Source organism: Corvus kubaryi, unplaced genomic scaffold (genome assembly GCF_017639235.1).
Source record: "Corvus kubaryi isolate FWS band 111438036 unplaced genomic scaffold, C.kubaryi_AGA036_p1.0 37285, whole genome shotgun sequence".
Lineage (NCBI taxonomy): Eukaryota > Metazoa > Chordata > Aves > Passeriformes > Corvidae > Corvus > Corvus kubaryi.
In genome coordinates, this window is record NW_024581089.1 from 1,690,666 (window position 1) to 1,711,460 (window position 20,795).

The 20,795-nt window shown below is 46.7% G+C and overlaps 2 protein-coding genes across 8 annotated transcripts in view; both read right to left on the bottom strand.

Moving 5' to 3' along the window:
* ISY1 (ISY1 splicing factor homolog) overlaps positions 1–149 on the bottom strand; it is an 8,385-nt gene extending 8,236 nt beyond the window's left edge. The window contains exon 1 of one of the 3 annotated variants that reach the window (XM_042026688.1): positions 57–149. In XM_042026688.1, coding sequence (XP_041882622.1) covers positions 57–59 — 3 coding nt within the window. In that variant the 5' untranslated portion in view covers positions 60–149. The other 2 variants (XM_042026689.1, XM_042026690.1) reach the window with 2 other exon arrangements.
* An 863-nt stretch (positions 150–1,012) lies between these two features.
* LOC121663907 (CCHC-type zinc finger nucleic acid binding protein) lies at positions 1,013–10,353 on the bottom strand. 5 transcript variants are annotated; one of them, XM_042026696.1, is made up of 5 exons: positions 10,238–10,353; positions 3,739–3,858; positions 3,376–3,468; positions 2,996–3,194; positions 1,013–2,079 (listed from the first exon to the last, which is right to left on the bottom strand). In XM_042026696.1, the coding sequence occupies exons 2-5, from the start codon at positions 3,839–3,841 to the stop codon at positions 1,962–1,964; spliced, it is 513 nt and encodes a 170-aa protein (XP_041882630.1). In that variant the 5' UTR covers positions 3,842–3,858; positions 10,238–10,353; the 3' UTR covers positions 1,013–1,961. The 5 variants fall into 5 exon arrangements, with proteins under 5 accessions (XP_041882630.1, XP_041882626.1, XP_041882629.1 ...); XM_042026692.1 differs by having other exon boundaries at positions 2,996–3,197; positions 3,376–3,471; XM_042026695.1 differs by having other exon boundaries at positions 2,996–3,197; positions 10,238–10,351.
* Between the last annotated feature and the right edge of the window lie 10,442 nt (positions 10,354–20,795).

Sequence of the window (20,795 nt, forward strand, 5' to 3'; positions counted from 1 at the left end):
GCCCCGCACTCACCATGGTCCCGCCGTGCCCCGCAGCCCCTCAGCCCTGCACTCACCATGGTCCCGCCGTGCCCCGCAGCCCCTCAGTCCCGCCGAACGCTCCGCGCACGCAGCGGCTCCGAGCCCCGGAACTGAACCCGGCCCCTCTCCCCAGGACGCCTGCGCGCCCCGCTCGCAGCGCACGCGCAGAAGTCAGCGCGTGACCCCGCGCCGCGCGTGCGCGCTGCCGGGAAGCGCCGCGAGGGCGCTGAGGGGACCGTGGAAGGTGCTGGGTGCGAGGGGACCTTACGGACCCTGCAGTGCCACCTCTGCCACGGCACGGACACCTGCCGCTACCCCAGGCTGCTCCCAGTCCCGTCCAGCCTGGCCTTGGACAGTTCCAGGGACCCAGGGGCAGCCACAGCTTCTCTGGGCTCCCCGTGCCAAGGCCTCCCCACCCTTACAAAGAAGCTCCTTGTATTACTTAATCTATATTTCCCCTCTTTCAGTTTGTACCCTTTCCCCCTTGTCCGGTCACCCAATTCCCGATGAGCAGTCTCTCTCTGGCTCCAGGCAAAGCCCAATCTTCCCAGCAGATGTTAGGACACCCCTTCTCCAGTCCTGCCTTACGGTGAAGCGCTGGTCAGCCAAGAGCTCCTGCACGCCAACTCTCTCTTCACTGAGTGAGTGGATGTGCAGATCCACGGTTCATCAGCTCCTTTTTCAGCTGTGTAACTTGCCAGTGTTCCCTGACCCCCAGTGAACCAACACAGCACAACCATGGACACGGCCACTGCAGATGCTCGAAGTTCTCAGTGCCACTGTGAAGGCTCAAGAACTGCTGGACAGGACTCAGTACTCACTTTGGAACTCCCTGCACCTTGAGTAAAAACCTGTAATGGTTTTTCCACAAAATGCTTGAACTGCACCAGCACAGATGTACTCAGCCCCCCATCCAGACCCCACTACCCACTGCCATGAACATCTGCAGACAGGACCTTCATATGAGACAGCACAAAAGAAAAGGCCAAGCTGAACCTCCACATACCCCTTTTAATATGTTATTTTGCACTGTGTACAGGAAAACCAAAAATGAACAAAAGGAACTTTAGCCAAACTCCCCTTCCTCCTCCAGCTTTATTGATAGTTTAAAATTACATTTTCTATGTTCTAGGACTTCAATTGCTCTTACCATCTTACTTTAAAAACCGATTACAAGCAAATGAAACTCAGTTGTCTAAGTGATATAGTATACAAAAATAACATCTTGATTTCTGTGAAAATGCATTTATTTGCAACTCCTGAATAGCTCCAAATTGTATATGCTATGAGCACTGATGTCTGGGTTTCAGATTGACTTTGAGATATTTATTCAAAAGCTTCCCATTACGTTCTGTATCTCCAACATTAACGTTCACTGACTGAATTACTGTTACTTTTAGATTTATTTCGGATTTCTCTCTCTCTCTCTCATGGCCATTAACAGGCATGTGCATCTTGTTTGTTTACTCCCACTCAGCTATATGCTCTAGGTAGGGCCTGATGCAGATATCACTTGGTGTTAACAGCTACTGAGGTCAGACAATCCAAGGCCATTGTAGTAAAATAAAAGTTATGAGGAAGTTTAGACACTTCCAGAATTTCTTTCCTCCTGCATAGGATCACTTCCCTGTAACCCAGAGAGGGTTTTTGCTGGTCTGACTCAACTCTTCCCACTCATCAATCCCTATTCACCAGTGGCACGGAAAGGGGGTTCTTTAACAAAGCATTATACATAACACCTCTACCAAACTAAACATAAACATTTTTGTAGTTAAATGCAGAAAGTTGATTTTTCCACCCCTTTCCTCCTTTTACACAGCAAGTAAAGCTCACTGGCCTGGGAGTAGCCTCTATCTGCCAACCTTTGGCCAGTGAAGAGGATTCAGAGAAAAATAATACAACCATCAATCAGAAAAAGGAGGGGCGACAAAGGAAAATAATTAGGCTGTAGCTTCAATTGTGCATTCCCGTGCAAGGTGCCCTGACTCGCCGCAGCGGTAGCAGTTGACTTCGCTGGTCTTGCTGCAGTTGATGGCTACATGGCCAGTTTCACCACACCTGCAAAAGCAAAGCGTGTGTCACAACAGCCACAACACTCAGAGGAGCAATCCTACTGTTAGAACACTGTCTACTTCAATTTCATGCAGCACTAGTTCTGCATTCAAGGCTTCTGTGTCTGTGTTCCAGAATTCTCTAACATGAGGCAAGTTTGTCTTCAGCAGAGCCATGAACTGCTCCCAAATAATCAACTCACATTAATCACTGAATATGCCAAAATCACTGTACATCATCAGCTTTGTGTGTCTGCAGGTTTTTTTCCCCAACTGTGTACTGGGTTTTGCCTGTTCCCAATGCTTATGCCTACAGTTTAGCCTTGTTTTGAGAATAATTAGTTTTAACTCAAATACACCATGTTCTCTCTCCTTCCTCCACAGAAGGGAATGTTGGTGGGGGTGAAGAATACTGCTCTCAGGAACGTGCTGTTTCTGGTATATGCCTGCATTCAAAAACCAGACAACACTCTGAAGATGGCATTTCAAACCAGTGTAACACCCACTTCTATTCACTGTGCCCATTACCAAGGCATCTTAAGTGCGCTCCTGCCAGGGCTGGCTGTGCCAGTCAGCTGGGCTGTACAGCTGGAGTTTGTTAGCTCTGGCAGAACACACAGGGTACCCAACTCTGTGCCATAGCCAAGTACCTCCTGCTACCTTCTGCAAAAGGACACAGCCCTTTCTCCTGTACAGCTCAATTGACTGAACCTGCATTGGGTGGCCATCTAGAGATGCATCATGGAATCTGTACTCCACCTTGCCAATACATGTTTAAGCCTCAGTTTTGAACAACAGTGGGTAACTGTTCAAAGAAACTGGTACCTAGTCACAGTGTGAGCTGTATTTCCTACCCAAAACCAGACACAGAATGCATCTAGCACCTGAGGCGCATCTCGCAGCTGCCTCCTGCCAGTCCTTACCTATAGCATTTCACTTTGGTGCAGTCTTTTTGAATGTGCCCGAACTCTCCACAAGAATAGCACTTCTGCTCGTCTGCGTGGTCGCAGTCGCGGGCCAGGTGGCCGGGCTTGCCACAGTTGTAGCAGCACTGCTCCCTCTCCCTCTTGGGCTCCTTGCAGTCCTTTGCAATGTGGCCACCTCTACCGCAGTTATAGCAGGCTTCCACAATAAGAAAAACATACCAAACAAGACTATAAAACCTTGGTAGTGCAAGGGGCAGCATGCTGTGAACAGGGCACATGCACAACCTGTTCCCAGGGAATCCCTGTACCCACCCTTCTCTTCAGCCGCAGAGCTCTGCCTGTGGCACAGAAGAGATGGAATATTTAGTGATACTTACCATCCTCCTGAAGATCACAGTCCTTGGCAAGATGGCCAGACTCACCACAGCGGTAACAGATATCCGGCAGAGACGAAGACATGAACTGGAAGCCTGCTTGAAATAGGTAAAATAAAAAAAAAGGCATAAGTATTAAGTTCAGAATACTTTTAAGAATTAATCACAAACTGAATTGACAAGTTAGCTTCATTCTCAGAGCCCCTGGCCAAACTCTTAGGTCGAGGTAAATTTCACTGGTTCTTATTACCAATTTGAGTCCCAACTTCTTCACTCGGGTCTGCCAGAGCCAGTTTTACACACTACACACAGCAGCCAGCTGGAGATCACTGTCCAAACAAACAGAAAAGCACAGCCAGCACTCACCTCTGCCACGGCTCCTCATCCCACGGCCACGGCCCATCCCAGTGGGGCACTCCCGGGCCCAGTGGCCAGTACGGCCACACTTGAAGCACTCGTTGCTGCTCATGGCTGCAGATCACCTGTCTGAGCAAGAAAGACATTTCTGAGCACCTTCTCTGCCCCCAGCCAAAGGCTACATTAAAATGAGAGATTTAGAGGTTTCCCAGCCTCCCAGCAAAGGCAATGCAAACCATACAGGACTTCCAGCTAAGTCAATGCTTTATTGTATAGTACCATGACCATTGAAACCACTGCTGAGGATAAAAGTTTGCCTCCACTTTGCTTGGAGCAAGACAGCTTTGAACAGACAGTGTGCTATGTAACTTTTCTTTCAATTATTTTGTAGCCAACCTCTGGGTCAAAAACTTGCAAAACATTCAGGGAAAGGGAAAAAGAGAAGGAAATTCCCCAAACTACTGTAGTACCAGCCTTAATGTCATCATCCCTTTCAGTAAAGCACCTTCTTCCTTATGGCTGAGAGCTAAACTCAAAAGCCAGTTACTCAATTTCTACAAGTTACTTACTCCTGGTAGTTGTTACATTTTCTCTTGAAGCATCTCCCTGGCAGCTACTACCTCTACTGACTAACCAGGCTTCACTCTGGAAGCTAAGTGTAAGAATAGGCAGTATTAATCCAAAAAGCATTCAAAAGCCCTTAGCTTAATATTTGAAGATTTTAGGTCTTTTATGACCTTAACAGCAGGTAAACACTGAAAAGCAAAATTACAGCTTGTCATTAACCTACAGCTCAGGATGCATATTCCACTCCAGGTATACATGAAAGAAAATGTTTTAAGGTGTTAAGACAGCAGACACTTGCCAACTATGTAGAAGGCTAACTGGGAAAACATCCCTAGAATGCTCTGGAAGCATCAGACAGGCAGGTCTGTCTGACACCACAATCCCTGCTTTGCCCATATTGGGAATGGAGGTCAGCACTGCATGAGCAAAGCCAGCCTGCAGAGCCCACTGAGGATGGGACAGGTTCAACACTGTGCTCACACTGCCACACCTCCCCTGAGCTGCAGGACACTCACACAACACTTCCAGAGCCAGACAGAAAAGAACAAGGAAGTTACACATTTAAATTGAAGTCTTTTTAAAAGTGTGCTTGAAGAGAAGTTTAAAGTACACTGTTCTAAAAATACACTTATCAAGCTTTGTTTTGATGAAGTCTCCTGAAGTTTAAATACCTCACATGCTCTCTCCCAATTCATTATTCTTTACCCAACAGAAGCAGAATCATTATCTGGCATGCCTGGCAGTTTACCTGATCCCCCTTCAAGGAAATCCCCCTGTAACCCTGCAGTTTATTCACATTACAGAATGTTTCCCCTCCTCCCAGACCCTTGGCCATCCCAGATTACAGAACATCAAGAAGTTGAGTCTTGAAGAAAGCCACTACAGGAGCAGTAGAACACCACATGAGCTCCAGAAGGAACCAGAATTAGCATCCTGACATTTAGCTCTTAAATACAGAGTGTGTATCTAAACTTGAATTGTTACTTAGCTATTTCCAAAGTACCCCAATGTTTCAAAAATTTACTGTGGCTTTTTATCCACTCGCCTCTCCAAGCAGTTCCTCTCTCTGATGGGACTTCTGCAGAGAAGTGATTATTCCAACCACAGCAGATGGCTGAGAATTTAAAATACAAGAGATACATACTTTAGCATGTTATCTCTGTAATCCCACGTCTAACTTCCAGCTGGACCAGATGATGGTTTTTGCCCTCAAAATGAAGTTCTGGAGTGAAAGGCTGCAAGAAGATCTTAAATGCATCTAAACAAAGTTAAAGCAACTGGTTGCTGGAGCACTTAAAGAGTTTCACTTGATTTCACACATTACAAACTCAGTCTTCTCTGCTTCATCTCAGTGTTCAAGATTTCCAAGCGTCTTCTGAGGACACCCAGGGCTGAGCACTGCCTGCTCTGCTGGCAGCAGCTGGCACTCACTGTGCCATTGTTTATCCCTGTTTTCATAGCAACTGTGTTGACACTGCAGAACAGGAAAAACACAAGCAAAGCCAACTGCAGGAGCTGGGCTCAGGCACCACAGTGGATGCTGCTGCTTTTAGTTTGCAAGAGGGCCAAGATGGGGGTCTCTAAATTTTATATATATATATATATATATATAATATATATATTTATTATATGCAGATAAAGAGTTCATTGCAACTCTTTTAAACAGTCCTCACATTAAAACCTTATCAAATGGCAACATAAGATCTATTAAAAAGAGCAAAATAGTAGGCACCAGCTGTAACAGAACTGCAGCACATCAGAACAGACTTCACTCCCAACCATGAACCTGAGACTCCAGCACGACGTGACAGGACTGAGTCCTGCTGGCAGCACCCCACATGAAGCACGAGAGAACCAGTCAGGTTAACACATGGTAAAAGACAAGTATCTGACAGGTGAGCCAGACCTGCTTCAGATACACAGTGGGGGAGTTTTTATACCAAGATTAATGGCAGCCTACAGCTAGTCTGTCCTTCTGCCAGTCCGGGTCAGGAGCTGCACGATGGACAAAAGCTTACTTCTCACTACCCCAAAGGAATGTCAAAGAGAAATTTTAAATCTGATTTAAGAGTTTTTTTCTTTTTAACTGCCCCTTCAAAAGGAAAACCTCAAGTGTCTCTTTCTCTGCTATACAGCAAATTGGTAAAGATTACACAAACTGAACTAGAAATCTAAAGTTAAACACCAGTCTCTGTGTAAGGATTGTTCAAGACTGAGATTTATTTAAAACCCTCTATCTTCAGAGGCCCCTTTTCCCCCTGAGCTCAAGAGCAGTGGAAGGTTACAGCTGTCATACAAGTGTGATTACAAAGCATGCTGCTCCATCCTCAGACACCTTAAAGACTATCCAAACAGTTTGCCTGAAGTTTCTCTTCACCAGTATTTCCATCTTGCACTTCTGCATCCTTCCTGTAAAGGATCTGGAAATGCATATGGTTTCACCAGTGAGAGGCAGCTGCAGCTGACACTGGTTTTACTTGCCTGCACTCTAACAAGCCTAACACAGGACAAAATTCCCCAGCAGCGTGAACTGTTAGGATTCAGTTTTCAGAGAAAGCCAACAGCCACCTTCAAGGAGCAACATCCAGAAAAGGCTGGTTCAGAAGACAAGTCCTTAAATGGAGAGCCTCCAAGCACTTTGGACACCACTACAGTTTTCAGTTACTTCCAAGAGAAAAAAATGAGTACAGTAAAAACCACCCAAGTTCAAACACTTCTCTATTAGTCAATACTCCTCCATTTTGTCATCACAGGCAAGTTTCCAGCAGTTCCTTTTATCTATCAAGGCCACCTTAAGTAAGCCTTCTGCAAGAAGGCTACCTAAGTCTTCTTGGAAAGTTTTCAGTCACAGCTATCACTGTTTTCCGCAGCTCAGATGTGTTACACAAAGCGGCCTGTCCTGTCTGTCCGTGTGTCATCGTTCCCTCCCTCCTTACATACCAGAACCAGATTTTTACCTCACCAGGGCAGGAAAAGTAGTAATGGAAAACAAATCACAACTACGGCCTCATCTAGCATTTCTGAGACAAGTCAAATTTTGCAAGATATAGGAAGGCACTGCGTCCAGGATTAGCTCCCAGAACTTGTCCAGAAACTCGAGTCTAGTTATGCTTTCTCATCTCAAACCTTACCTTTCTAGAAAGGGGAGAAGGCAGTCATTTAACCTAAACTTATCCTACAGAGCTCTGTAACTGCAGTTGGAAGCTGAAACATTATTAAGATTGAATTTTAGACCTTGTTCCGTGATGGCCCTACTGCTAAACAGCAGGGACTGATGACAAAGATCCCTGTGACAAAGATCCTAGGTCACAACTGAAGCTTTTGAGTGCAATTTGAGCACCAAACTTCAAAGTGAATTTCTTTGTGATTCTCCTGGTTGTAGGAGACACCTCTGACACAAGAAGTTTCTTGTCTCATGCTCTGAAGGGGAAGACTGTGTCTTTCTGCAGCTTTACAGTTAATACATCTTCAAGACTCTTAGAACAGGAGAAGTGCTATTAATCTCCAGTCTTCATGCACAAGATTCAGCAATATTCAAATCTGTTTTAGTAGCCCTTCTAGACCCAATGATGTAAAAAACTGCCAGAAAACTCCACTGTAATACTCCTTATTTTATGGCTTTTAGCCTAGATGCCCTCCAAGGAAGAAGTTAATTTAGCAAACTGAAATACAACTCAGGCTCCTCATAGTAAAAAAGAAGCCGAACTTCACCTCTGAGATTATGCAGGATTCTTCTGGATACCACCAGCTCCTTAGGATTCAAAAGCACAACAGAACAGGGCAACTCTCTTCACTCTACTTACCAGTGCTTCTTTTCACCTACAAGCAGAGCACTCGCAGTTGGTATCAGCAGGACTTCACTCCTTCAATCAAAGGACAGAGCAGATAAAAGCCACTGCTCGAGCCAGCACACGTAAAGCCCTTCAGCAAGGCAGCTCTATCAGAGGCACGCGTTGGGAAATCAGCAGGATGTTTCCCAGGCTGTTGTGACCAACCCACGCCACCACACCTGAACTGGACAAGCCAGCCCAGAGCTGAGCATGCTGAAACCCCAACGTGACAGGAAGGACAGCTCTGCTGTCCTCTAGAGCACTGAAAGGGCAGAAAGGCCTGCTAACCCTAAGTCTAGCATTTAGTTTCAAAAGAGAAGTCAAAAAGCATTACTCATTTTACAGGAAGTACCATATATGAGGAGTTTTTGTTTCCCAAGCAACGTGTAAGAATTCTTGAACACAGGACACATGACTGTCACCAAAGCCACTCAATATTTAGCAGTTAATTTCCACGCTGTAACCTGAAAACCTGCTACCACAGAGTTAGTGATGCTCCTGTCTCCCTCTTCTGTTCTTACTAAAACAAGATACAAAATTAAGTATTCTGAGCAGCAGATAACAATACTCCAATTCTGAAAGAAACTAGTTTAAAAATTCAAGGAAACCTAAAGAAGTGAAAAGCCAACCCCTACATTCCTTTTGGGACCCCTCAATACATTTCACAGCTAAGCTGACCCAGGACTGCTGAACATTAACTAAGACTCAAGAGGAACCAGAAACCAGGACAAAAGGACACCATGACTCCAATTAGACAAGTAATTCTTGGCTGTGTTGACACAAACAAGAAAGAGAACAAAAGTTCATCAAGAAGTGACTCAGAAGCACTTTCTGCCTATCCATACTCGTTAATATGGAAAGGGATAAACCTTATTTACCAAATATGCACATTTTACCACCATCCCCTTTAATTTTTTCTATCTGTATGAAATTTCAAACTTAAAGTAAACACCATGAGCAACATGTGAGGCTTTAAACATAAAAATCAGCCCAGACATTAACAAAGTCAGATTAAGCGGCAGGTTAAACCTGTAACTAACAGAATTGTTACACAGCCCGGGTGAACTTATTTAACCTCTTCACTTTGAGGACAGATGTAGGATTGCTTCTCTAGGCAAGTCTGCACTGAAGAAGGAAACACGGACTAGGCAACCCCAGTGCTGCGTAGCAATGGGATCCCACTGAGTGTACAAAGGAAAGCAGAACTCACTATTAGGTTTAATAAACCGTTGTGACAACGCTGGCTCCTAAATGACTAACAGCGGTTACTTGAGAACTACGCCCGACAGGAACTCAAATAAAAGGCCGCCTCACAGCCCGCGATCTGCAGATGGCACAGGCTGTTTTTCCTATCCATTTATAGGTCACATTTGGATTTAGAGCAGGCCACCGTCCGTGCCTGTGGTCGGAGCAAACAGTTGCGACACCTCGACCCTCTCGTCTCCGGCAGAGCCTCACACGTGGGGAACCACGTGGTGCGCGGGCCGCGGCCCCGCTCGGCCCCGCCGACGGAGTTTAGCGGAGACTCAAAATAAAATGCAAAAAAGAAACAAAACAATTTAATGAATAAAAATTTTAATTCCAGTCCCTTCTCCGCAGTCCCCAGACTCACAGAACGTTCTCTTCCCCGAACTCGCTGGCTCACGGGCGGGCGGGCCGGGCTTCCCCTCCCCACGCCCAGGCGGCCACGTGCAGTGCTGCCCCAGCCCCGCCGCCCCCCACCCCCGGTCAAGAGACCAAGTGTGAGACCTCCCCGGGCCGCGCCCGGGCGGAGCGAAGCGGGCCCCCCCTCGCCCAGCGCCCCGGCCTCCCTCCGCCGAGCGGCGCAGGCTCCCTGGGCTCTCCCGGAACCCAGACCTGACTCACCCGCCGCCGCCCGCCGCCCTCTCCAGGCCCGTGGCCCTCTCGGATTTAGCGGCCTTCACGCCCCCCCCCGGCGCACCACAGTGCCGGGAATGGCGCCCGCGCCCGCCCGGCCGTACTTTCCCGCGCGCTAGGCCGGAGTGCGCCAGCGCCATCACCGTCCTGTACGGTGCCCTCACTGCCGCCCCGGGGCCCCGCAGAACCCCCGGCCGCTCCCCTGAGGCTCCCTCGCGGCCTCCCGGCCGTACCTGCGGTCCGGTTCCCCGCGGCCGCGGCCCCCGCACGACTCAGCTCCGCTCGCCCGCTCGGCCCCGCCGGTCCCGCTGCCTGCGCCACACGCGGTGTGCACACGGCCCGACGGCTCACCCCGCCCCGCCGCTGTGCGCACGGCTCGCCGGAGCAGCCTCGGCCAATGGGCGCAGAGCGGCGCTGCGGGCGGCCAATGGGAGCGGCGGACGGGGACACCCAACGGCGGCGGCCGGACGGTGGGCGGGGCGCGCCTCCCGCGCGCAGGCCGGGGGCGGGCGGGGCGGCCATGGCGGCGCTGGGTGCGCGCTGCTTCCCCGTGACTCACCGCCCGCTTCTACCCGCGCTGCGCTCAGCGGAGCCCGGGCACGGGGGAGCCTCGGAAGTGGCGGCGAGGCCCCGCCCGCACCCGAGCGGCCGGCGGGAGCATTGGAGCCCTTGCCCGCCTCACTCCCCGCCTGTCGCTGCCCGGCCCAGTCCGCTGCGCGCCGTGACTCCGTGTTGTAGCGGGGAACCGTGCTCGGCCCCGCTCCTCTGTCCTGCCCAGATTCCCGCGCCGAGCCGGGCAGCCCAAAGCCTCCGGGAGAAAACCCCGCATCCCCAAGCGAGACTTGCTCGGGATTCGCCGCCGCCCCTTGCCCCAGCAGCCTCTGCCAGCCGGGACTCCCTCAGCCTCCGTCCCGCTCCACGCGCCGCCCTGTCCGCACGGCGCCGGTGCTGCGCTCCGCGGTGCGGGTCGGGATGGGGCCGCATCCCGCCCTCAGCCGGCCCTCAGGCGCCGCCGCCATCTTGGCAGGGCGCGGGCGCCGCCGCAGCGCAGGAAATGGAGGACGCGGGGCCGGGAGGGCTCCCGGGGCTCCGTCAGCGCTGAGGGCTCCGCTCAACGACTGCGCGGGGCTTCCACGCGCGGCAGCCGAAAGGCCGGAGGGGAGAAAAGTTTGTTTGAGTTGCTGGACAGAATTTGCTGTCAGCCGTTGTGCGTTACGCAAAGCTCAGAAGTAATTTACCGCTTAGTTCAGCTTCTGAGAATGTTTACATACATCTTCTCCCTTTTGCTTGGGAACTTTGTAAACGGATTAGCGGCCAGTTATCGCCCCAAACTGTACTCCTGCGTGGATAGTGCAGCAAGTACAACACACCAGCGTTACCCACAATTAGTTGTCATCCATTTGTTTAAATGTCTTTCCCTTCCTGTTCTTCAGGTACCAGAAACCCCCACTGAGCCCCCGGGCTGAGGAATAAAATGAGGCTGATCGTGGAGACACTTTGGATTGACCTTTCCTCAAGCTGTAAATCTAATATTATGGCACTGTTAAGTTTCTTTAATTAGACTATGAGTAACAACATGTGCCTTTTCCTCCCTGTTAAGTGCAGCTCATTTAAGATGGACTTGGGTTTATTTGTGTTTTGTGGGCTGTGTTTGCATGTCTGTGTGGTGTGGTTTATAACATGCTGTATTTTCCACGGAACTAAACCCATCCTGAGTTGTGAAAAGGCAGTGAGCCTCTCAGCAAAAACATCAGCATCGCCAACAGGCTTTGAACTCGTAATAACATTTTCCCCAGTAATAGCATTTCTTCTCATTAATTACTTTTTAAATCTCTACTGTCATAATCCTAGTCCAGCATAATTTTCATGGCCTTTGGTTGCCTCAAATACATTACAATCCTGTTCCCACGTTCAGTTTCAGTCAATTACTACTGTTTTCAAGTGATAAAGGGAAGAAAAATAGTATGTGTAGCTAAGGAAGTGCTCAGAACTTATAAATCATCATTTTTTTCACTGCATGGGAAAAAACAACCAACAGATCAATGTCACTCGCAAAGGCTGCAGAAACAAAATCATATATGCTCATTTTTCATCAAAGCTTTTCTAAAGTAGTAAAACCTGGCTTCTCTCTGAGTCTTTGTAATAGGAGTCAGGAATTTTGGACCGACAGATCTCTTGTAATAAAACTTTTCTAACTTTTTGTTGTGTTGTACTGGTTGTACTTCTGGAGCTGTCCCTGAGGCCAGGAAACTCCAGGCTTAATCTTGGTGGCACCTGTAGACTTACTGTCATAAAAAGTTTTTGTGACTGATGAAGGTGATAAATTGCCCTGAGCAAATCAAAACTCTTTATCTTAAAGAACTTCAAATCATACCCTGGAGTCTCCCTTAGTTGAAGTGGAACCAGGGTGCAACTGTGAGTGAAAATGCTTTACTCAAGAAGTGTTACTGTTGGTGACACATCAATTAATCATCCTCTCTAAGTGTACTGCCTCACATTCATCTCCAGCGTTCTCATAAGACAGGATATTCTTAGCGATGTTTCATTCTAATGGAGGAAATTCTCCCCCAGCAGATAGTAAGAGAGTCTTTAACAGCATTTGGTTTGTGTACTTGCCTCAATAATGAATTTGGCTTGTTGTATCTTCATAAAACTTGTAGTTCTTGTTCTGCAAGTTTCCCTTTGATATTTAGGCAAAGCATAGTCTTGCAGTTAGAGAACAAAAGTGAGGAGCATGATATCTATTCTGGGCTCAGTTAGTACTTCCTAGAGAAAACAAAGGAGACAGAAAACAAGGTGGAAGTACAAAGTCTCTACATTTCTTGCACACAAGGAAAATACAATTTTATGTCATGTGTCTGCCCCAAAAATCCCAAGCCTCCAGAGCAATTTGCGAATAGCTGTGCTCAGAGGAGCTCCAGTGCAGTCCCAGCTGAAGGTAATCTGTTGTTTCACCAATATATCTTTCTTAACACAGACAATTCTTAGAAGTGTTGGACAAAGAGCCAAATCATTTTAAGACCAAATAAAACAACAAATCACGTTTTGTTGTTGCATTGTTTTCCTGTGAGTGGTCGGAGCTGTGGGTAGAGAACTGTTCCAGTTGCTGGGTGATTGTCATTGCCTCTCAGCCCCAGATTTCCATTGTTAAAGCAAACCTTTCTGCATTTTGTAGGTGGGATTTTTCAAAACCGGGGACGCCTAAAATAAACGCTGTGGATTGTTAGTATTTATTTGGAAAGAATCATATTTATTCTGAATATGGCTGAGCTGAAAACACCTCATGAGCAGCACAGTCAAGAACAAGTGGTGGCTGTTTCCCCTTCCTTCCCCATGCCCTGCCATCCCTTCCCCTGACAGGAGGCCGCAGCAGGGCAGCAACACCCCCACCTTTCCAAGGCCTGCCCCTGGATGCTGTGCCCCAGCCTCAGCAGCAAATGGAATTCCAGGGGGCTAAGAGTCTACAGGCAGCTCTGTGGATTTACTTCTTTAGAAAAGTCACACTCAGCCTGCTGTGGAACAGAGGCCTGATGAACCCCCAGTGAAATCAGCTGCTGTGTTGAGAAAGGGGAGACTGACTCTGGGTGACCCTTGGCTGTGTAAATGACAGCTTGCGGAGCACCAGGGCTGATCTCAAGAGACTGCTGAAATGTAGAAGGCACATATTCCCTATATTCCCTGGATGATGCAACAGATAGCAGGAGAGATCTGCCTGCTTCTTGTATAAAATATTCGTATTTGTATTCAAGCTTCATGGCTGAATTATTTCATAGGCATATATATATGCATGTATTTTTTATTTTGAGAGTGTGTCTATGCTAAATTAGCTATATACAGTCTTCTAGGGCAAAATGTGTCTGGTTGAAGAGAAGCAATCATACTGATTCCAGATGCTTAGTCCATTTTGATTTATTATAATTAGCTGATGAGATTTCCAATAATTACTTATTTAGTGTATATAATAATACAAGAGTGATGAGTTAGCTCATGACTGTTGCACAGATATCCACATTTAGAATCGGGCAAAAAGAACTTCCTTTGCTAGCTAAGAACTGCAGCTACACAATCATCCCTCTATTTCTCTAAAGAGATTGAAATCAGTTATTCAGGAAGTCCTGTGGAATAAAGAGCCAGAACTTACATGGTACAAGAGGGGGCCTTCAGGACTCAGTGCCTGGAGGAGCAGATTGGTGTCCCATGAGAATGGGAAGGTGAAACTGCAGATGAAGTCACCATGAGGCCATACCCAACATAACCAGTGTGGCACAGGCTGAGGCACGCTGACAAAACGTCTCAATAAAGTATCCTCTAAAGCATATTCTCTGACATGGAAAGAACACACAAACCTCCTTGTGCTGTTCTGTTACTTTTAAAACAACCTTCAGTAACCTGCTGGGTGCCAGCTGCTCGGTGTACTTTAATATTTTACACTGTGCCCACCTTCCAGGTGTCATTTCCTTTGGTCATACGGGCACTTCAGCACCGAGCCCAGCGTTATGGCTGTTAAGCTGGCTACAGTGTTAAGAATCACAGCAGCATTGGATGGTACGTGTGGCACTGCAAAGACCTGCCGCTGCAGGCTCTGAGGCCACGCACCCCCAAGACTGAGGGACAACCTCCAAAACCTGCAGTGCCAGAGGCACTGTGCCGTGAGAACAGCAGAGATGTTTATGTACACAGTGCTGATGGAGTTCTGGTGTCCCTCTAAAATGGGATATTCCACTGAAGGGGCAGATTTAGTCATTCTGCTGCTTCTCTTTCTGAGCAGTGCCCTGGGGTTACCCAGGACAATGTGGAGCCCCGGTCAGGAGGTGCCTGGATTGTCCCCAGAGAGCTGCGGCTCGCTGGGTCTGTTATCAGCTGTCTGCCCTCAGGCATCTGCCGCAGTCAGTCTGCAGCCCGGGCTCCTCCCTTGCTTCAGATGTTTTTAGCACTGCTCCCAGACACTTACACAAGTGATTCCAGAATTTGAGTTTTACTGATGAGGAATCGGTGACCAAAAATTTCTATGCAGTGTTTATTGCAAATACAACTAAAAAAAGTTAATTATTAATTTAACATGATTGGACTCGATGAGCCCAGGCGTTCCATGGTGTTGATGGTACCAGTTGAACGCTTGTGCCGTTCTGACAGGGCATCTCCTGAGCTGTGACTCCAGAGGAGGATCAGATCCCACAACTAAACCTCCTCTTTGCTCCCAGTCCTGCTGGGCTATGTCAATGGATTTTGGAGCCTCCACTTGAGATTCATAACCAGCCCATCTTGTTTCAGTGTATGTTTGACATTGAGCAACTGTATCTGGACACCAAAGGCTTTACCTTGTTGAGGGGACATCCCCTCATGACTGTTCCAGTTAACTCTGGGAAGGAAAGAGATTCTTAGGAAAAAAACCAGTATGTCCAGAGGGCAGTGGCGGAGCAGAGGCATCCAGATGCTGGAACAGCTTCATCAAGTTTTCCAGAGGCAGCTGGAAGCAGAGAAGATGGACTGGTCTAGGCTGACTCGCCTGAAGAGAGTACCAAAGCAAAGCTGCCTTGTTCTCTCCCACTGCCACAGCTCCCAGCAGCAGGTTCCTAACCTAGTTTGGATGCAGCAATCCTCAGCTGGGATCCAACACTGAAATGAGCTCTTTATCTGTACTTGACCAGGCTCCAAGTGATTTCAGTAAGAGGAGGCTGAGTCAGGACTTGGCTATAGGTGGATCAGAGCCTTTGCAGTGTTTATTTATGAAATATATCCCATCTGGTGCCCTGTTTGCAGCCTGCCAAAGCAAAGGGGATTAAAACCTTGCCCCCCCAATATCTCATTACTGAAGTAATGAGTAGAACTTTTTTTCCCCTCTACATTATTCCTGGAATAAGCTGTCAAGCAAGCAGTTGAGTTGTTGCACCTTACCACAACCTGTGCCAAGAAAGATTTAGCAGCATGATAATTTAATGGAAAATATTATAGCCACATTCCTTTCAGACATAAATTCTCTGCAAAAAGATAGATATCTAATGGGAAAAATTTTGTGTTACTATTACAGTGATTTATCTGCTTTATTGTTTTTTCCAGTGAGGTGTTTTACCCAAAATAGTGCAGAGGATTTAGGAAAGTGAGCTAAGTGAGGTTATCCCACCTCGGATTGAAATGTGGATATGAACCTGACAGCATCCTTTCAGCTGCATTAAATAATACTTAGAAGTACAAAAATAATTATGAGAAATACTCTTTTAAAAGAGATGTGCCCCTGAAGCTGTGCAAAGCCATGTTAGGGATATGCCCATCAGGAAGGAGTGGTGAGAATAACTCACAGGAGACGAGAAATTATCTAAGAAATGTAAGCATTACCAACAACAAAAAGATAACTGAATTCCATGGTAATTTCCACCAAGTAACGAATGAAAACAATTGGGCTCTACCAACAGAGATGACAAACAGTTCTGTAGTTCCTAGAATATTTGTGCGTGCTAAAAATAAGCGTGGCTCACTTCAATTGCATGAGAAACTACAAGCTGAGGATGAGTAAAAGGTCATAGAAAGGGTACTGGCTTGGAGGTAGAAAAGTATAGGAACAAGCATATCACAATTCAGAGTTGTGACAAAGGGGCGTGTGTAAGATAATAGAGTTGCTTTAATTATGTTATAGGCTCAAAGTTGGAGCAGTAATGCAGCTGAGGCAGTTTTAAAGGTTAAAAACCCCCCAGATACTGTGGGGTTCCCCAGCAGGACAAACATACTGTGTTTGGAATTGTAAAGGTTAAAATTTACAGGTAAAAACTCCTCTAAGCTACTCTGACTTCTGCTCTTTTCATGTCAATTCCATATAAATTAAATAGAAATGAAAAAAATTTCTCCTCATATTTGTATCATCATATAATTTTTCAATGCTAAATTTACAGATCTAGTTGTTTGATTCAGCCAAATATGAAAAATCCTCAGCCTCAATGTAGGCTCTTGGTAAGTGACAACATCCTAAACACACGACCAGCTTCTTCTCCTCAGTGCACACAGCTGGGTGCTGCTCTTCTCTTGGGATGTTCTCGAGTTGTTTTAAGGATTTCAGTCCCAGAAATACAAATGGACATTGCAAAACCATACTGAGGTCCTGGGGTGTGACTGATTTAAGCAAGACTTTTACTTAGGAAGGAACTATCTTCGTTTCCTAGGCTTCTCCTCATTAACATGTGTAAAATTTAACTTAGTGAACAGCTACCGAAGTCTTGAGTTTCAGAAAAGGATTTATTCATGAGCACATATGGCCTGCTATATAAATGCATAGTTCATAATTCATAAGAGGTGTGATCTTCTCTGTATAAATAAATAATTTTCTTCTGTTTTCCAGCTTTTTGAATTGATTATTTATAAAATCTTGTGGTGCATTCTTAAGGAATCTAGGAATAGCTCTCTCTGGCACATACACTTAATACTTCCACATAAACTCTGCTCTGGTGTGAGTGCAGGAGGGGCTTCCATTCAGCATTTGGCCTTTCAGGATACATTTGCCAGTGCTCTGTCATCTTACAGGTCCTTCCTTCTCCTGCTAAGTATCCCCAGTTCTACTGCTCAGTGTGAGGAGTGGCTATTTCTATTTTGCGAAGTTGTATGCAGCAGGTTTTGTTCCCCTGGTGTTTTTAATTCCCGGGTGGTCTCTCTGGAGCGGCTGGAAACCCCACTTACATGTTTTGTCAGACTTCAGAATTACAGAGTGCAAAACTCTTGTGCCAAGTGTTGCACATGGGTTGTGATCTGTACCTAAACCCCTGCCTGGCTTTTGCAGTGCCACAACAGCACAAGGTACCGCTGGTCCTTTGCTTCAGAGAAGAGGCTCATAAAGGAAAAATACTGCTGTTAAAATGACAGGCTTGAGTACAAACTGGCAGAAACCAACAATTAAAAGGAAAGATGTTCCCTCCTGCGTGTTTTGTAGCTTGACCAAGCTGCATTACAGGGGACAGAAATGAAGAGTCATTGCCTAGCCTGCTCAAGCACAGCCAGAGGAAGAATATATGCCCAGTTAAAAGGGATAGGTGCTTGGAGGAGAGCAGGAACGGGTCTGCCTGAAGCGTGACTTAAATACTTGATGACTTTTTAATACAAAATAGTGATTTTTGAAGATCTTAAGGACCAATGGAGGAGTCAGAGTAAATCCAAGTCTTTTGGCACATGTGGAAGTGCTGTTTGAATTCCTTACCCCACACGTGAGAAATGAGACTTCACACTTTTAAGTCATTTTTCCCCCAGCGCTTCATGATTATTTGACCAATTTTACGCCACCTTAGGTATGGAACCAAAGAATAATAGAATGATTTAGGTTGGAAAAGATCTTCAAGATCATCAGCCATTAACCCAGCAGTGCCAAGGCCACCACTGCCCCATGTCCCCAGGTGCCACATCCCCAGAAGAAGATAAACAGGGCCTGGTGTATTTGCACAGTTTATCAAATTGTGTGTGTGGACTTCCGAGCTGCAGCCACTGGGCTTTCAAAAGATCCCTAATTCCAGGGTGATGGTACAACATACATTATATAGGAGTGCTTTGGGATTCATGTGAACGCCATAAAAGCAGATAGAGTCACCTAAGAGAAGGATGGCATTTGGTTCCAGCGTTTGTTATTCAATAAAATGGAGTAAAAAGCCTGTCATTGCTCAAAAGTATGGCTTGTTTTTCCTCACTGGCATCCTATTTGATAATATCATATTATAGTAATTAAATACGCAGTAACTCATCTGAGACTCATATTATTAATACTATCACCAGCTTTAACAGGCATGCTTCATATTAAAGTCTTCTTTAAAAAATTCTTCCTTTAAGATTCAGGCAGCTGGAAGTCTAGTCATCATTATATCATAAATATCTGTCTCCAAGGTTAGTCACACTAATGAAAGGAGTCATCTAGGAGGATGCTTTATCCATGGGAGCCTGAAAATGGCACAATACTGGTATCTAGCAAAAGATAGGGAAAAGGAGGTTGTATGCGAATTTAGGAGAAAAATCAGCTGTCCCTGAAAACTGAAGAATAAATAGAATAATGGGTTTTTTTCTTTGCAGAAGGGAGATGCTATTTTTCAGAAATTATCACTTGTTTTTCTCTTCAGTGTATACCAGGATAAAACACATTATCTGCTCTGGCCATGGTTATTTTCCTGGAAGCAGCTCTCAGTCAGCTTCAAACTGGGAAAAGTGATAGAAGCAATAAAAAATGGAAAGTGCCTCAAGAATATACTCTCATATTTTGTGTTGGGAATGACCTTAGGTGTTGGCTGATCCCTCTATTGTTCCCAAGGTTCGTGCAGTGACTAACGTTGACACCGGAGCGTTCAGAAACAAACACATTCATTAGCCAACCTGATGAGCAGGTTTGTGGGCGTGCAACTCCTGCCTGAGTCAGGAGAAGCTCGGGGTGTTTGGTTGGAAGCAGAGACCCGAACTGCAGGGGATGTGTTGTGGGGTGGCTGTGACTCCCTCGTGTGGCTCTGCTGGGGTCACTGAGATGGCTGAGACCCCCCAGCACCAGCACGGTGCAGCTGAGGGGCTGTGCTCCCACAAGGGGATGGTGCCAGCTGCTCTGGGCAGCTTTCCAACCTGAAGGAAGAACAAGCAGCTGATCATTCCTCACCTGCTGTTCACCGGCATCTCTTCCCCTGCACGGGTGTAAAGGGAATGTCTGAGCCCACTCCATTAAATTTTCATTTAATGAAATGGAACCTCCTGCCTCAAAGGCAGGAAAGTGGCTTTGGGCCAGTCCATTAGTGCTGGTGAATAGAATAGTTAATTCTTCCTCATATCCGAGCACTGCTACACCTGCAGAGTGTTGGTGATGAGTGCTCGTTCCTAGACAAAATTCGCCCAGAAAATGCAGTTATTAGAGTATGTTACACCACACTCCAAAACTGGGGCATGCTAGGGTTAAGTTTGTTTTTACAACCTTAATTTAGGAATCTTGTGGACAGAATTACAACAGCCTTCAGTGAAATAATTCAGTGCTGCTTTTTCCTGGCCTCCTTGGTGTCAATCAGGGTTGCTTGCTAATGGAACCTTTACCTTGTTGGAAAAGCTGGGAGATGCACAAGGAGACTACAGCAAAGGGAAAGGACAATTTCATGGCTCAGAGAACTGAACCTTGTCCAGGGTGACTGAATTCTGTCCTTGTCTGTGTGACAGATCTCCGGGGGGATGCTGCACAGGTCACAGAACCTTTTCCCGGGTGGTGACAACGAGTATGTGCTTCATTCCCAAAGGCTCTGTGTGTGAGACACTCAGGAGTGAGCAATGAGCAGAACTGTAGGCAGGTCCTAACCCTGAAGCACAGGAGCTTCTTCTGAGCTGAGGGAAATCATCCTTGGAAATTGCTGAATCGGTTTTATTTGGTTGTCTCAATGTTGGCTGAGTGTGTGTCTCACCACGTGGGGGGACACGTTCATCTTGGAAAATGTATGAAAATGATGACAATTTGGGAGAGTCCCAAGCAACTACCCCAGAGCCTTCCAGAGGAAAACCCTGGTAAATAATCCACAGTACTCTGTTAGTGTTTGGACTCTAGAGACGGGGGAGCCAGCGGGAGAGATGGCACTGAGGAAAACAGGGGAACTTCTGCCTTTCCAGTTTTAAACAGTGGGACACTGATACAGCACAGGCCAGCCAACAAGGTTTTAGGGAATGTAACAAACTTCTCACACCAGTGTCTCTGTGCTGATCATTCCTTTGAAAGAGGGGCTGCTCCAGTGCATTTCTGCCAGTACACATCCTGAAACCCCTTCAGATGTGTGTCCTGCAGCTGCAGGCAATGTTCAGCTCTGTATCTGCTTC

Coding starts and splice junctions, on each gene's coding strand:
- LOC121663907 (XM_042026692.1), bottom strand. CDS start 3,841: ATGAGCAGCAACGAGTGCTTCAAGTGTGGCCGTACTGGCCACTGGGCC. Junction 3,472..3,738: donor GATGAGGAGCCGTGGCAGAG/GTGAGTGCTGGC, acceptor ACCTATTTCAAG/CAGGCTTCCAGTTCATGTCT. Junction 3,198..3,375: donor CTGTGATCTTCAGGAGGATG/GTAAGTATCACT, acceptor TTCTTATTGTGG/AAGCCTGCTATAACTGCGGT.